At 36.8% G+C, this 18,610-nt stretch overlaps 1 protein-coding gene across 1 annotated transcript; it reads right to left on the bottom strand.

The window, feature by feature from the left end:
• Positions 1 to 14,192: 14,192 nt before the first annotated feature.
• On the bottom strand, positions 14,193 to 17,591 carry LOC104098119 (protein translation factor SUI1 homolog 2-like). The gene is made up of 5 exons (XM_009604782.4): positions 17,365 to 17,591; positions 16,612 to 16,698; positions 15,772 to 15,977; positions 15,238 to 15,291; positions 14,193 to 14,553 (listed from the first exon to the last, which is right to left on the bottom strand). The coding sequence occupies exons 2-5, from the start codon at positions 16,646 to 16,648 to the stop codon at positions 14,509 to 14,511; spliced, it is 342 nt and encodes a 113-aa protein (XP_009603077.1). The 5' UTR covers positions 16,649 to 16,698; positions 17,365 to 17,591; the 3' UTR covers positions 14,193 to 14,508.
• Between the last annotated feature and the right edge of the window lie 1,019 nt (positions 17,592 to 18,610).

Raw genomic sequence — 18,610 nt, 5'->3', positions numbered from 1 at the left:
TTATGTTTAAATCCACATATAATCTATGTATTTCACTAACATTACATGAGAATTACTTACGTTACAATAGATGATGAAAATATCTCCTTGAAGAGCTCCAAATATCGCCCAACCCATGCGAGAAGTAGAAGAAATGAAGCAAAACCCGCAATAAAACAAGTCTGCCCAGCAACTTCCTTCTTTGCGATCGCGAAAAATGCCTCGCGATCGCGAAGGCCAAAAAATGCCACTGCCCAAAAACCTTCTTCGCATTCGCGGCCTGGACATCACGTTCGTGATGCATCACTGCCCCGACCCTCCGCGTTCACGATTGCCATGTCACGTTCGCGTAGGCCAAAGGCCTCCTGCCATGTTTCCTCCATTTCCTCATCGCGATCATGGTTGGCCCTCCGCATACGCTAATCATTGCCAGGCCAACCTATGCCTTTGCAGACCTATCTTCATGTTCGCGTAGGGCAATCTGCTGCCCTCTCCAATTTCCTTCTTCGCGATCGTGGGACAAACTTTACAATCGCGAAACACACTAGCAGCAACAAATCATCCAAATTTGGTCTGAAACCTTCCCGAAACACAACCGAGGCCCCCGGGACCCATTCCAATCACACCAACAAGTACAAATACCTTTTACAAACTTACTCGAGGCCTCAAATCACACCAAACAACAACATCAAAACTATGAATCGATGATCGAAACATTCTTTAAACTTTCAAACTTCCAAACATCGACAAACGCGTCCGAACCATATCAAAACATTTTTGAATGACGCCAAACTTTGCGTACAAGTCATACATTATGATACGATTCTATTCCAAGGATCGGAATCCCAAATGGACATCGACAACATCAAAACTCACTTCAAATCAAACTTAAAAAATCCTTGAACTTTAAAAATGCCAACCTTCCATAATAAGCACTAAAATACCCCCGGGCCACCCGATACTCAACCCGAACATACGTCCAAGTCCGAAATTATCATACAAACCTATTAGAACCTTCAAATACCGACTCCAATGTCGTTTACTCAAAATTCAAACCTTAGTCAACTCTTCCAACTTAAAGCTTCCGAATTTAGAAGTTTCCTTCCGAAACGACTCTAACTTCCCGAAATTCAATTCCGACTAAGCGTACAAATCATAATACATGAAGTGAAGCTACTCAAGGCCTCAAACTACCAAACGACGTTTTAGAGCTCAAAACGACCTGTCGGGTTATTACATTCTCCCCCACTTAAACATACGTTCGTCCTCGATACCCCAAAATCAATGTTCAACACCTTGTGCACCTACCCGTGCCACCACAACCCAGTTGAGCACATTAGCTCGAGCCAGACTGAAGATCCCCCCCTTTTATTTAGTCAATAAGCCTTAGAACCAAATTCCAACCTTTGAATTCTTCTACAAGACCTGATTCTAACATACGAACATCGTATCAATCACTACACTCTGTACCAAAACATGATCATACACCTTTGCTGAATTAGCACCATGGTAGATTCTAACATACGAACACCGTATCAATCACTACACTCTGTACCAAAACATGATCATATACCTTTGCTGAATTAGCACCATGGTACTGCATGATTCACTTGCCCATAATAACATCCTCCGACCATAATAGCTGTAATTTCACGAATCTGATACCAACAACACGCCTTATAAGACATATAAGCCATGTTCCAACTCTCGCAATCCCGACACGACGAAAGAGATGTGTAGAAACTCATAACCACCTGCCAAAATAATAAATCCTAGGGTCTCTTCACCTGACAAGCACCATTACCTCATTATGAACTGAATAACGATATTTTCTCTTTAATATACCCTAATTAACTTCGATCGCTCTGATCTTAGGTCCAATAATCTCGTCTCACCCAGTACAGGCTGCTCGAGCAATAAGCCACCTCAAACACAATCTAGTATCTTATATGATGCCATTAATGTGCCAACAAGTTACAACCCGAATATGACTCATAATGAAAAAAAGGAATGCTGGCAAGGAACTACCCAGCCCGCATAACGAATGAAGCAGCCAAGCCGATGTTATGGTTCCATCTCAAAGATAAGAAACAAGGCACACAAATAAGTATATGGAACCGTACATAAAATCTCACTATTGCGCCGTGCAACCTAATTCAACTATGACACTATTGCGGCGTGTAACCCGATCCAAACATGACACTGGTGCGGCGTGCAACCCGATCCAAATATGACATTATTACGGCGCGCAACTCGATCCACACAACATACCCATGGCAGTGGGCCACCTGATCCAACAATACACCCGTGGCGGCGTGCCACCCGATCCACACAACAATCAATAAGGAAACATCCATCAAGTCATAATGCTTATACTTACGAATGCTTGAATATCGACCACAAGCACGCCAAGTGAATAATACAAGACCTGGGGAGACGGATAGCGCCATACGCTACGAAAACCCAAGCACGACTAAGGTGCAATAAATGACCTGTATCTCGAGAACCATCCTGCTCATATAACACCACAAACTACACAAGATCATAACACATGTGTGAATAATCAAGCCGTCTCACAACCCACCTGGCACAATAGAGTATTACATAGAATAGCTTACGATGGGAATAACATCCAATGCCCGAAGACTCCTCCGTAAGCAATGCTATTCCAAATGAACACATCTGACTTAACGTAGAGCACACATTCACATTAGACCCACTAACGGACCTCAAGTCGATTATGATCATACCATACTAAGCCAACAACCTTTCAAGGATCCACATTGTCCATATTCCTGACACACACGAGCAGCCGTCCACTCGGACCAAACTTTTACAGTCCACAACCAACTGACTAGAGTGCCTTTCAGGCATAAACTCTGATACTTGGTTTCAATCCCTAACAATCAAGGGATTAACATGACACACTTACACAAATTTCCCTGTGGGATACGCTCCCACGACCTTCCACACCAGGTAGCAAAGTCTGCACCTCCATACCACCCATCGTACTAATTTTGTAAAGCAAATCAAGAATCCGCAAATCAATACACAAAGCCTCTTACACAGGACACCTTTCTCATGTGACACTAAAGAAAATACCAGCTTACTCTGAACATCTGAATTCTTCCCTGCCCATCCGAGCTCGTGACATTCTTGTCAACACCGAACTGCAACCTCGATCCCCCACTTTCAATTCCCCCCACTTTCAATTCCCATGTTGCTTACTACACCTATCATGCCGCAATGCGAGAGTACAAGAATTCATCATAACCCCTGTACTACTAGTAGAATAAATACTTCATTGGCTAGAACCCTTTCAATTAACTCATTTCAGAAGAACTATTGCAACACGCAGTTGAATTCCTATAACAGCAGAAAATACAAACCTCAAGTTGTGGTCTAAACTGCAATAATTCTTCCGGGATCCATTTACACATAACAAGGCCATTTGAATCAAATACCTTCCAAATCAATCGAATTATGGTGGTTGTCAAGCCCGCACATACAACCATAAACTACCTATATAGCTAACACACCAAAGGAACTAATCATTACCACAATCATGCTGATTCAAACCATTACTAACCGATCCAACTTCTTCCAATTTACTCTTGACTTGCCTTAGAAATAATAATAGCTCAATTCAAAAACATAACGAACTCAATCAGCACTCATCTTGAGTGACCCGAATCACGAGACCTCATCGTCTCAATACCCATGAACCATCTCATACCCTCCTCAAGCGCACAATAGCATCTTCAACTGGTACACCCATTCTGCAAGACCTTCCACGAATCCGAAATTGTTTCTCTCATTTCTCCAACACTGCCCCGCAGACCCGATGATAACATATAAAATTCCCCAAGTATTCTTCACACTCCGTTGCAAAATCCCCGTCTTCAGCCACATAACGAACCCAAAATCCTTAGACACAACGCTTACATCCTTGAACCCATTAGAACCACTATTGAGAGTTACCCACTCTGACCTAGTTCCGAATATAATCAAACTCCAATGCTCTGTTAGCACATGAACACTCCCGAAGAAGTAACCAGATGAATTCTTTCCCTTGTACATCACATCCACAAGAAGCATAAACTCTGAGTCTTCCCAAAACCTGCATATGAATCGATAAGACGAAATATAGCACACATTCATCAAGTTCTTTTCTTGAATTACCCCTGATGTTCTCTTTTCTTAGTCATAAATGATCCACCAATGCACCGATAACCAGAAATCGCACAAGCAGACAACCACGCGATCCAATCATAGACGGTGGGCTCCCCCACTTAGCTTTAAGCTACCATCACATAATGTAGAACCCACTAAGGTTCCTCCTTCTCAATTACCAGGATCTCGCACCGTCAACCCGCCAAAATTCTCATAGTCTCTTATTAAACTTTTCATGAACATTCCAAATTATAATCCACAATCGCATATTCGACCTTCTGCCGGGTAGTAAGTAGAACTCTTCGTAGAAACTTCATCAAAATCACGCAACCGCTAACCTGCCCATAGGAGATAGCCCACCTGTGGAATTCCATACCGACATCTTCCAATGATAGTGCACTGGGTACTACTACTACGAAATCAGTAAACCCTCCTGAACCTATGCTCGTCCACCGGTTGTAAAAGTCTGTTCATTCCCCATAGACATCAACTGAAAGTCCGACAATACATTCCAAACTTGAAGTCACGTTGCATACCAAAAACGATAATCATGTTTTCACACCCCTCTTCATTTCAAGCAAATTCCTCTCTGCCATATTCAATCCTCCTCAGTACAATAGCCACCATCCCGAATAAAATCCGTAGACCTAGTCACTTTCCACCATGGTTCCCAAATCACTCTAAACATTTCTCAAGGCATGTGGCCATCCTACCACATAATCCATATGCTACTCTGTCACTCCCACTTCGATTAAACTATCTCCTTTAAGCAACTTCTCGACCTCTGCTTTTCATACTTGACCTGCTAGCAATTTAACCACTGCGAGACACCTCCCACCATGTCTATCCTCATCCTTCGCTACCCAAATGTTGCCTCAAATCAAAATCCATATCCGTAGCACCTGAACTAATAAATTGCTACCAACTCTAAGCCTCTTCGAAGATCATCTTTCTCAGGCCATCAGCATTAGAAACACCGATTCAATTCTGAAACCGCTACACACCGCCATCTTTGACAACTGCTTCTCAGGCACTATTTCACAATACCCTGCCCGAAGACGAATCAAAGAAGACCATAACATCGGTGAATCTTAATGCGTTCAAACAAGGACGATGACACCACATCACAAATGAGAATTCCAACACGCTCGAAAATATCGAGTCTCATTACTCCATTAACCAAAGCCTAAACATCCATAGTCCGATTGCCTTTCCTCTGCTGGAATTAAATGTCGAACCTCTAAACCATGCACTGAGAAATCCTCCTGTCGAGTTATTCACTGCCTCGACACATAAACAAGCACTCTACTATTATACCAACACTGTGGGATAACAACGTATGAACATCATAATAATCTGCGCATAGCCTCAAAACCATAGGAAATACAGATGCTAGGCTGAAATAACAGAACACCCTTCCGCAAAGCGATGATAATATCCTGCCCGAATACGCAGGGAGAAACATCCTCCACCACGTCTGCAGTACCACTACAACTCCTCGATGCCCAATTGATAACAAGCGCTCCATGTGCATAAGATTGAGTACGAAGGAAATGAAGGCATAAGCTTCAATAGAATCAAATCGCACAAAGAGGAATCAAGAAGGGAAGTGCTCCTAACAGCCCTATAGCCTCTCGAAAATAAGTACAGACATCTCTGTACCGATCCGCAAGATTCTACTAGACTTATTCATGACCCATGAGGCCCAAGTGAACCAAGAGCTCTGATACCAAGCTGTCACGACCCAAAACTCACTATAGGTCATGATGGCGGCTAACGCCGACGTTAGGCAAGCCAACAGTGAACTATCACATTAATTGTTCATTTTATTACTTTCAAAATCATAAATTTTATTAAGAAAATTTACGCCCTTAAAATCACGGGTACATACATAACTAGTATTGCATAAAAATAAAAGGTGATAATAATATGCGAATCTGTAAGCATCAACTAGATTATCCCCAAAACCCGGTGCCACAAGTACATGAGTATTTACTAAGGAGTACAATAATAATACAACATCTGTCTACAGTAGTTGTGCCTATGCAGCTAGATGACCATTAAATGAACCTGTCAGATCCCACACATTTAGTGCAGAAGTGCAGCATGAGTACGTAAATCAATACATACCCAGTAAGTATCTAGCCAAAACTCAGAGAAGTAGTAACGAGGGGTCGATATCGACACTTACTAGAGGTCCAATAAAGCAATATGATAAATTGTAAGCAAATATGAAGCACCACCTAAGAATGGGATAAAACGGTAACCAACATATTCTTTCAAAATTCTTTTAACGATATAAACTTCTCAATCTCGTATCCTATCTCAACAGCTTGGAAAATGTCAAGTGCCAATATCAAAGGAATAAGGAGTACCATATAAAATTCCAGACATCAGTGGAAGTATAATCTCGTGAATATTCGGATTGCAAGCAATATAACACACGATTATCCCGAGGTCGTACGGACCGATCCTGAATAATATGTACACCGTCGAGGGTCGAGTGGCACAAATCATAGGTACATCTATTATACTGCCTAGGCATTCGGCCCGCTCCACAAGAAAGTAAGGAACTTGTCGAATTATGAGACACGTGCTTACAAGATAGTACGTGAGCATAAAATGAATATAACCTTTACCATTTCTCAAATAACTTGCCAACAATTTAAGGTGATATGTCTCGGCCTAATATATATATATATATATATATATATATATATATATATATATATACACGTATGTATTTCTAAATCAATTTTATTTATAAATTCAATTAATTAAGCCAGCAAAATAAGTTTAAATAATTCAAATATTACATGATAAAGTCCTAAGTCTACCCGGACATGAACATGCTTTAGCTATGTACGGATTCTCATCACCTCGTGCATACGTAGCACCCCACAACTAGTAGCACATAACAATTACATCACCTAGGGAGTAGCTTTCCTCTGACAAGGTTAGACAAGAGACTTATCTCGCTCCGTAATTTCATAACCTGCTCCCACGCCTCTCTAACACTTCAAACCAATGCTCATCGATATGAAACTACTCAAACTAGGTGCAAATCAATCAAAAATATAACCCAATGCGTATAATTTAATAATTTATAATAATTCTCAACTCCACTCGAAAAGTCAACAAAGTCAACTATTGGGCTTACGTGCCCTGATTTCGAAAAATTTCGAAGATAAAATTTACCCATAACATTACGAACGTAAATATAATGATTTATTCCCAATTCCATGTCCAATTTCGTGGTCAAAATCCAAAAATACCTATTTCTAGATTTCTTTCAAAATCCCATAATTTCTATTAATTTCCATATTTAAATCCACATATAATCCATATGTTTTACTAACATTACGTGGGAATTACTTACATTGCAATATATGATGAAAATACTGACTATGCATACAAGTCATAATGTATGAAGTGAAACTACTCAAGGTCTCAAACCGCTGAACGGCATGCTAGAGCTCGAAACGACTGGTCGGGTCGCTACAGAATATTACTGTGTGGTTGCATGAATATATCATTGGTCGCGTATATGTGGTACGCCAAAAATATTTTGCCATGCCTTATAAAAAGTTACTAAAGGCAAAATTAAAGCAAGAAATAATTTTGCTTATGATGATTTGACTATGATAATTATTATGATATAATTTTCTCCGTGAATGAGACATTCACATATGGATGGTGTGATAAAAGATCGTGTAGTACAAAATAATTGAGAGCTCCGAAAGAGCGAATTTATTACTATCTTGATGAATAAAATTATTCATGGCATTGGTATTGTAGTAAATCTCAAAAGAACTTTTTGAGTTTCAATTATATTAGCCAAAGTAGTTGGCATATCGAGACTATAAATAAAAGATTAAATATCTTCATATTACTATAATCATACCGGATAAATATGAAAGGTTACCCGACTTTTTTTCTATTTGTACTACATAAGTATAAGCATGATAATAGAATCGCATGCCACAAGTAAACTAGAGGTATACTGAAATAAATATTAGTTGGCATGACCGGTGGGACATCCCGGTTTAATTATGATGTGCAAATAATTGAGAATTCACATTGGCATATATTGAAGAAATAGAAGATTCTTCAAAGAATTCTCTTGTGCTGCTTATTCTCATGATATACCATCTAAGGTTGGGACTAAATCCCTTAATTTTTGGAACGAATAAAAGGTGATATATATGGGTCAGTCACCTGCCATGTGGACTGTTTACTATTATGTGATTTTAATAGATGCATCTACTGTATGGTCGCATGCGCCTTTGTTATCAACTTGCAACTTGGCTTTTGCAAGGTTACTTGCTCAAATTATTAAAGAACAGTTTTGAAATGTAAATTATGATGATTTATCTTGATAATGCTGGTTTAGCAGAAATTGTATGTCTCCAATTATAGCTAAACAATAGGTTATGAGAACAAAACTCCCAAAAAAGAAATTTGGTATGAGATGTATTATTTAATATATAGCAACACTTGTACGCATCTAGCCAATTAGTTATGATTAATTCTCCCCATCACAATCGGGTCAGGGTCAGGAACTAAATAATTTTTACCTAAAAATATGGATGTGCTATATACTTTAATTGTTCTACCACAATGCACAAAGATGGATCCCCAAAGAAGGTTGGGGATATGTGTTGGTGATTACAATATTAGTAGGGGGAGAAAATAGACAGCTGATAAAGTAATATATGGAATGAATTATTATGAGTACACCTAAATCCTTGTACAAAAAAATGTGAACTTGAAGTTCAAGTGATAATTCATTTGTAAAATATTGCCAGACGCATTTGCTGACCCAAAGCTAAATATCATATTTCAGCTGCTAATGCTCCAAATAGAATAAAGTCTATGTTGGACAGAGTCTATAACACGCATGGAGCGTAATAGACCAATCGGTTTTAAAGATAAAACTCCTTGAAGAAGAAGAGGAGAAAATGGTTAAGATGATCATATAAGGAGGCAAGTGCTCTATAAGAGCACCATAATGTAACACTTTAAGATCTCATGGGAGAGGTTTGGGTACCTGAAAATAATGATATTTCGATAAGTTATGCCTTTATTGAGTTATGATGAAACCGATCCAAAATAACCGTCGACGATATTGTTGATATAATGTAGCGCTCACTATTATTAATATTGACGAGGATCTTAAGCTCAAATGTATCATGGAATTTGGACAAATAAATGATTTGCCAAACAAAAAATATGTAATGAAAATTGACTTATCTGAAAAATGTGAAGTTGGACGAATAGTCCCAACATCTGAAAGCACAAAGTAGTGGAGGTATAAATATGTTTTTGTGTGAAAGTTAAATAAAATCAAGTCGGTAGATATAAAGACAACTTGTGGCACAAGATATATCGCAAATGCCCTGGCATTAATTATATGAAGAGAAGTTCTCTTGTGGTGGATGCAATTGCTTTCAGGTAAAGTCTGGAAATACATGAAAATTTTAATATGCGTATAGTGAATTGTTGTCATTATTAATATGGCTAGCTAGACAACAAAGTTTATATGAAAATCCTTAAAAGATTTAGTCTGTTATGAAGCATATAAAGGTTCCCGAAAAATTTATTCAAGAAAGCTTTCAAAATCCTCACGGATCGAAATAATCAGGGCGCATGTGATATAATCGCCTTAACAAGTACCTATTAAAGGAAGGGTACAAAAGATGACTCAGTTTATTCTTACGTCTTTATAAGATAATTTGAATATGATTCGGCAAAATTCTTGTATATCATAATTACTTGAATTCTTGGGGAGTTTCGAAGGCAGTAGATTATCTACTAAATTAATTTGAAATGAATGATTTTGAAAGATCTAAAATCACAAAAGATTCTAAAGTGATTCCATTGAGTACTCCAATGGTTGTGAAAACACTTATTATAAATAAAGATCTATTATGACCTCATGGAATAATAAATATTTCTTGGTTCTGAAGTACCATATCTTAGTACAATTGGTGCACTAATGTATCTTGCTAATACTATAATGCCTGACATAACTTTTTCAGTTAATGCCTTAGCAAGAAATAGCTCTGCTTCTACAAGGAGATATTTGAATGGAATTAAATATATATATATATATATATATATATATATATATATATATATATATATATATTGCGGTATCTAAAAAGGATTACTGATATGGGTTTATTTTATGACAATGATTGCAGCTCTGATTTTGTTGGTTATGCCAATGCTGGGTATTTATCTGACCCACACAAGGTTCGATCTAAATTAGGCTATATATTTACATGTGGAGGCACTGCCATATCTTGGAGATCGACTAAGCAATCAATCGTGGCTACTTCATCTAATCATGCTGAGATAATTACTATTCATGAAGTAAGTCAATAATATGTGGGGTTGAGGTCTATAATACATCTTATTCGAGAAAAATATGGTTTAAAGTGTGGTAAAATACCCATAATTTTGTATGAAGACAATGCAGCATACATAGCCCAATTGAAGGAAGGATTCATAAAGGGAAATAGGACAGATCACATTTCACCAAAGTTATTTTTCACACATGTTCTTCAAAAGTATAGTGATATCAATGTGCAATAGATTCGTCCAAGTGATAATATGGCTGATTTGTTCACCAAATCTCTACCAACGTCAACCTTCAAGAAACTACTGTATAAGATTGGGATGCGAAGGCTCAAATATGTGAATTGATGTTCTCATCAGGGGGAGTCAATACGTGTTGTACTCTTTTTCTCTTATAAGGTTTTGTCCCACTGAATTTTCCTTGCAATATTTTTAATGAGGCAACCAAAAAGCGTATTATTAAATATGTGTACTCTTTTTCCTTTAATAGAATTTATTTCCACTAGGTTTTTCCTAGTAAGATTTTAACGAGGCGCATTATCTACTAATGGACATTCAAGGGGGAGTATTATAAATAATATTAAGAGTGAATGTTCATGTATTATGAAATTATAAAGTGGCATGGCATTCAACAAGTGGCAAGATCTTTCAACAAATGTCAAGACTTTCAACAAGTGCCAAGACTTTCAACAAGTGGCAAAGCCTTTTCAACAAATGTCAAGATTTTCAACAAGTGTCAGGACTTTGGATAAGTGGCCAAATCCTTTCATGCAAAAGTGCCTATAAATAGGCCCAAACACTTGAAGAATATTATGAAGAAAAGTTTATTAATTATCTCCCTTTAAATTCCTCTTTATTTACTTTATTTTCTATTATTCCATAACAATTCCTCTTTAAACTACACTTTTTCTTTGTAGGTATTATGCCTTAATATATGGTAGGCCACACTCTTTAAGCACTAGTTAAGCATTGTATAAATAATTAGTCCTAAATCTAGTCTAAGTCTTATGGAGCTACCTTGGGTAGATTTTAAGGGGTGCCTAATATCTTCCCCTTAGAAGAAAAAGAACCCTTACTCATAATCTCACTGGTTAACAGACTAATGAAGAATATGACCTTTAGTAATTAAATAGGTATCCTAATATACCTTTAAATATTAGGTGGCGACTCTCTTTCATCAACAATAGAGAAACCATAAAATGAACCTTGTTTTGACTAGTGCAAAATAGGGTGCAACAGTTATTATTCTCACCATGATGGTCTGACCCAGCGTCAATATTCAAGTGAGCAGACTGAAGAATTTGACATCATTAGGCTAACCTGGAATCAAAACTTCAAAGAACAAGCGTAAAATATGGTGTGTTATGGAGATTCGTATTAAATCACCACTATTATCCTTAGCCCCACGGTGGGTGCCAAACTGTTTATCCTAAAAATGAGTAACAATTAAATTTGTAAGCGGTTCAAAGGATATGTGATTTAATTCAATACGAATGATCTAAGAACAACATGTAATTAAATTAAAGATAAAATGAAAGATCAAATCAATTATACTGTGATGATCAAGTCTGGTCCTCAATCAGACCCTCGATATAAGTTCGGTAGCACGTAAAGAAAAGAATGACTGAAGAACACTTTGAATAATAGCTAGAAGGCAAAAATAAATTTTTATTGCTTTGATTTGCGTGTTAACTACCCGTTAAAATAAAAAAAACTTTTTCATTTATATAGTAGAGAAATTTCAGTTCTAGTACAAGTCTAAATAAGGTAAAAAATCTTCTTTTTCCGGTAAATGTCGATCCGCTGTTGATATCAGACGGGATTCGCACCATAATATCCAGTTGAGGGAGAGTATTACGGCTCATGCTTGCCATGCATAATCGTTCCCTGGATTTCCCGTGGTCTAGAAACTTTACATGGTTTGGGTCAGTTATTTTACCGTGGCTGATCCCAGGTACATCGTTAACTCCTCCCGGATTCCGATACGAGGGGTCCTTCGGCCTTGCTTATAGTCGCATCGAACTGTGCTTCCCTCTTGTTTCCTTATTGGAAAATCGGAAAAATTTTGCCCCCGATTTTACCCGTACACAATATCAACTTGTCATGTTTAGTTATAAAAATTGGTTAACTTAATTTTTGAATAACAAAAAAAAAAGTGACGGACAGTTCTTAACAAGATTATTTCTTACGGAGAGTAACAAATTGTACTTTTAACGAGCTATTATGGTAGATCATAATTTTTTTAATTTTTTTTGTGTTGAACGTGTTAGCATTTTAGAATTATTAATCTCAAGAAATTATGATCACTTCTATGATAAATTTGTTTATTCTTGTTATAATGGGTAAATCATTTTCGGCTTGAGTTTTGGATTAAAATTAAATATCAATCACCTCTTCCATAAATAAAAAAAATTCCCTTCTTCATTATGGCACTGACGAGTCCTACAGAGGAGAATTGTTTGCAAAGAGAATTTGATATAAATCCAAAGATTGGGATAAAAATCATAGTATTTGATTTCGAGTTGCAGACTTGCAGTAATGTATGGAAATAAAATAACTGACTCTTTTAATTTCTTTCTCTACACACTCACAAAAATGCTTTTTCATGTCCGTTTTTCCTTTCTCTGCACTTTAATGTTCTTTTTTTAGAAAGAATATTTCTTTTAAGAAAAAGAAAACATTAAGTTTTAAGAAGTTGATTCATTGACAATTAACTATAATTGATATGAACTAGAGCTTTAAGGACTAATGCGCAACACCAAATTAAAAATCTTCGTCTCTATCTGATGGGAATGTAGCTTAATTGTTTATTTGATATTTATTTCCCCTCACATGAATAATTGTGTCGTCTTTCATATTTGTCTACTGATGGTTAACTGATAGCTATTAGGGATTTGATACGCGGATTAAATTATCCCGAAATTATAGTTCTGGAATTATAATCTCTAAACTAGCTAGTTCTATTTTGGAGGTGGGATAAAATATACCAAGTTTGATGGGATATCTAGGATTAACCCTGGGACTAAATTTATACTATGTTTGATTGACAGCCCGCCAACCAAGCATAGTATAAATTTAGTACCACAATTTATCCCACCTTATCCCGTACCAAACGACCCCTTAGTATAACTCTCTTGTACTTGAAATGTTTTTCGATTTCTTATACTTTCCGGTGTTTAATGAAAAATATTTACTCACATTCCGCATTTAAATTTAACCAATCAATTTTAATCATAAAAATTATAAATTAAAGTGAAAATATATTAACATAAGACGTGTATCATGCATTTATTTGTTTAGTTCAAATATGCATGCATGTAAGTTTATTTGCAACCACAATTACCGTATGTAGTTAAAGAAAATATTAAGGATTTAAGTTGTATTCATAAGACTTATGGTGTATATGAGAGATTTACATATGATTACATTGCGGTTGATCTAATTGTGTAAATAATTTTTTTATCAACTTAATCTCAAACATTAATGATGATATCATTCAAGCTAAATAATGCGTCTCTAACGGGCTACATTGCGCAAAAAAGGGCGAAAAAATATTTTTGGTCATATATAAAAATCTTTGTTGGGATAAGGGAAGATTTAGTGTAGGAGAGCGAGTTCAAAAATTGCTGTGCAGAACTTAAACCAGCCAATTTGCAGAACACTAATAAGCACAAAATAAATGAATATTGATAGTAAATTATATACAGAATGACACAGATGTTCATCTGAATTAATATAATATAATCTGGTAAATTTTTGGAGATTTTTCTCCACCTCCATTGGGGACTCAAGAAAAGCAGCACACAAAACAACTACCAGATTTTTCATATACTGATCTGCACATCAACAAGCTACTAATACCAGCTTCTGCTATATGAGAAATGCCACAAAAAACAATTATACTCAGAAACTGTCGTACGTCGCGCGCTCTTGATAAGGCAAAAAAACTGGAAGTTGCACACAAATGCTTCAATCCCCTTCCTTTGCTTGTGTTTAGAAACCATGAATCTTGATGTTTTCCTTCTTCACAATGCCAGCCTAAACACAAAGAAATCGTATTTACTAAAGGATTTAAGTAATATTACCCTGACAACACAAATACTTTTTATGCTATCAGTGTCGTTTAACCTGTGATAGATGGATTTTTTGTAAGCGGTATCAATATTTACATAATAATATAAAATAAATAATGTGAATTACCACATTTCTAAACCACTAGTAGCCTTAGTGCATTAGTTTTGTGGAGTCTTAAGTTAGAAGAGGTCTCGAGTTCAATTCTGCTTAACTATAATTTTTAACAAGTTCTTCAAATTTTTGCCAAAAATATATTTTAGTTCAGGTTCGAACCTCCTACCTCTTAAAGCAAAACCAAGAACCTAACCGGCATACCAGCCGAAAATACATGTCAAGTGATGTCATTTTCGATTTATTACTCGTATCGGCACAGAATAATTACATATACTTAGTAAAATTTTGCGACGAATCGGTGTCGCGTGACACCGCTTCGTCCAATCGTATGCCCGCCCATGGTATTAGGCCAGTCGACATTTTTACTAAGTTATAGATTAATACTTGTCATAGAGATTTACTTGTAACTTGATTGTACGAGTAAGTATTGTTTACATGTCGGTGCATATATAGGACTTAAATTCTTTACTAAAACCGTTCATAGTTATATATACTCCTAAATCATATCTCAAGCAATAGGGCATAAGATCACACCTGTATGAGGAAGGCTGAAACATTCTTCCGCTGATCGCCTTGAAGTTGGATAACCTATGTGAATGAAACAATCAGTAGAGACGAAAGAAGGACAAAAAGGAGAGAGAACGAACATCGTCAGTTTATCTTTTCTTTTTGCTTTAGGCATTCGGTATCAAAAACCAACTAGCCCGACTAATCCAGATTGGCAGCATAAGCGACAAAAGGGGAGGGGTTATAAAAGCGCTCTCTACCAAGAAGTTTTTCATTCGTAAGACTTGAACCCAAAACCTCTGATTAAGAACAGAGTGATTCCAACCATTCTACTATGGTAATAGCATCAGTTTTTCTTTTCTTTTTGCTTTAGGCATCCGATATCAGAAACCTACTAGCCCGACTAATCCAGATTAGCAGTGTAAGCGACAAAAGGAGAGGGGTATAAAAACGCTTTCTACCAAGAAGTTTTCCATTCTTAAGACTTGAAAACCAGATCACTGGTTAAGAACAGAGTGATCCTAACCATCCTACTATGGTAATAGCATCAGTTATTTTCACCTGGCCAAGTTCTGGATCCTGCACAACGGTACCATTGCAGCAAAATTCCTTCTTGAGGTCCTTGAGAATTTTATTGTAGCTGAATTCTTTCTTCAGGCCTTGAACGGTAGTCAGACTTTTTCTGCCATTTCGCTGTTGAACTCGTATATGCACATATTCTTTCGCACCTGCACCTGAGTTCTGAGCATTTGCATCAGCGAACGGATCTGTCCACACCATACAAAAGCACGAAACATGAGTGTCACTCCAATCAGTTGGTTGTCAACAATAATATAAGTGGAAAAAAGAGGAGATAGATCCTTTTCAGTGGCTGCATTAAATTTGAAATAAGTTGGATTGGACAAAAGACAAATTTTCTATTTTTAGCCTTATACTAACGGAAGGGGAGCCTTGGCGTAACTCGTAAAGTTGTTGCCATGTGACGAGGAGGTCACGGGTTCAAGCCGTAGAAACAGCCTCTTGCAGAAAATATTTGGTAAGGCTGCGTACAATAGACCCTTGTGGTCCGACCCTTCCCCGGATCCCGCGCATAGCGGGAGCTTAGTGCACCGGGCTGTCTTTTTATTTTTAATACTAATGCACAGGCACACAAAAATTGCACTAGCAACATAATACAACTTTGCTGCAGGAGCAAGGAGCGATAAGTGCTTTCTAGGAAGCAAAGAAGGGAAATTGCTAGCGCGAGCAATACCAACCACAACAACAACAACAACTACTATGCCTAAGCATCAAACAACTTAGGGTCGGCTATATGAATCCTGAGTGCCTCATTTAAGCTCCACTTAATGAGCAATACCAAGAAGTAAAAAGTAGCTGAACGAAGAAAGAGATACGACATACCAAAGGTGGTAGGGATTTGGACGTCGTGCTCAGACATGAACCTAGCTTTCAGAAGTACAGAGAACAACCTTGAACGCAACGTTCCAGCTGAAATGGAAAAACATAAAAAAAAAAAGTAATTCACTCGCAAGCATATGGATATACTAACAGAGCAATACTAACGTGAAAAAAAAAACAGAAAAAGGTTCGGTTATTTGATTAAAGAGAGATAAATGCACGTTTGGTTCGTCATTTATTGATAGATATGACTTCATAAGAAAAGAAAGAAAAAAACGATGTTTCCAGCTTCTGGTCAAGAACATTCCGCCTAAATTAAAGGTAGTAGAATTGCACACTATTGATCCTTAAATAACAAATGTATACAAATCAGATGAAGGACAAATTCCTATGGAACTAACACCAAATAGAGATTTTATAACACAAATCTGTTCTACCACAAACACATATATTTAGGTGCAAATTAAAAAGAAATGCTTCCGTTGGAACTTATATCAAATATATTATGTTTCCTGAATATTGACGCAACAGATGAAACAAAAGAAATATCCAATACCAAAAATGCAATTAAGGGTATCAAACAATCAATCAAGAAATCTGCATGAACAAACAAAGAATACTATTAAAAGAATCTCATAGCATTTTGACATTATGACAGATTCTGAACAACAAGAGTTACACTAATTAAAGAATTAACAAAAGGAGAAAATAAAAAAATTCTTAATTACAAAAAGTTGTAAATGGAAGGGAATTTACCTGACAAAGAAGAAGAAGAAGAAGAAGAAGAAACAGGGATAGGAGTGGAAATCTTGAAAAAGAAAAATTGTATAGAATGAAATGTTTAAAAGATGAAATGAGAGGAGATATAGAAGGTTTATATAGAGAGAGATACATAAAACGGACAATGTAACACTTTTTAGATTGATCAGACACTTGGATTGTTCTTCTTTTTTATGGAATCTCAGCTTCCAAAATTATCTTTCAGTTACTACAATAAGTTGACGTTTATTAGGACCCGTGCATGGTGGCCAACCTCAATGTCATATTCTCTCTGTTTCTTTTTCTTTTTTTGTTTTTTTTAATGCATTTTTTATTTTCCTTTTTTTGATTTTAATTTTATGTTGTATGCGGCTAGTTAACGGTGTAAAAAACTTTTTTACAAATAACAAAGTAATAAATCCTCCCGTTTTCATCTTCTTCCGACTTCCCTTTCGGTTGCTCTCTCTCCTGTTTAATTTTTCTCTTCGACTTCTTTCAACAGTGTTTAAGTAGATACCTGTCTTCTTCAACTTCTTTGATCCTACACTGTAATTTACTTTTGCAACTTCAGTCGAGAAAAAGACAACTGGAAGGCTTCTAAATTAGCAAGCACAAGTTCACATGGTACGTATCCTTTTGCACCTCAATGATGGATTAACCCGAGAGACAAATTCGTGAGGTCTGTTAGGCCGATATGGACAATACATGCCATGAGCTTGAATTATATGACTTTTCATCTATAATAGTAGATTAGTCACCACTTCCACTAGATTACCAATTAATGCTCATCATAAAGACAGACATATAAGTGATCAAATTGTGTAAATACATTTTACACCTTCAAAGCATAGAACTTGAAACTTTTTTATATTTGAGTCCAGCTTAAATAAGCTGATGAAATACACAAGGACTCTCTTAAAAGGATGAAAGTCACAAGAGCTGGTCCCAAAAGAGGATGGCATTGGAAGATAGTTACATTGCTAGGAAATTTCAAGGATTAGAAAACATGCGAGTAATAGCTAGAACTAAAAGAACAAGGCAGGGTGGGGAAAACTTATGTTACTCTGACTCTGCAAAAATGTTGTTGGGTGTGTGTTGTATCCTCCAAACGTAGTGCATTTTGGGAGGATCTGACATGGGTGCGGCAGCATTTTTTTGAGTGTCCGCACAACATAGGAAAAAACACATCAGCTGTATATGGAAAACCAGCTGATAAATGGTACTCACATTCTAAAGATTCATG

The sequence above is a fragment of the Nicotiana tomentosiformis genome, chromosome 9, assembly GCF_000390325.3.
Source record: "Nicotiana tomentosiformis chromosome 9, ASM39032v3, whole genome shotgun sequence".
Taxonomy (NCBI): Eukaryota; Viridiplantae; Streptophyta; class Magnoliopsida; order Solanales; family Solanaceae; genus Nicotiana; species Nicotiana tomentosiformis.
The sequence above is the reverse complement of the archived record's forward strand: the minus strand, read 5'-3'. Positions and strand labels throughout refer to the sequence as shown.

Excerpts from the sequence above, each read along its gene's own strand:
- LOC104098119 (XM_009604782.4), bottom strand. The coding sequence starts at position 16,648 with ATGTCTGAGCACGACGTCCAAATCCCTACCACCTTTG. Across the intron at positions 15,292-15,771 it reads AGGATCCAGAACTTGGCCAG|GTTATCCAACTTCAAGGCGA; the intron begins GTGAAAATAACT and ends TCATTCACATAG. Across the intron at positions 14,554-15,237 it reads TTTCAGCCTTCCTCATACAG|GCTGGCATTGTGAAGAAGGA; the intron begins GTGTGATCTTAT and ends CTTTGTGTTTAG.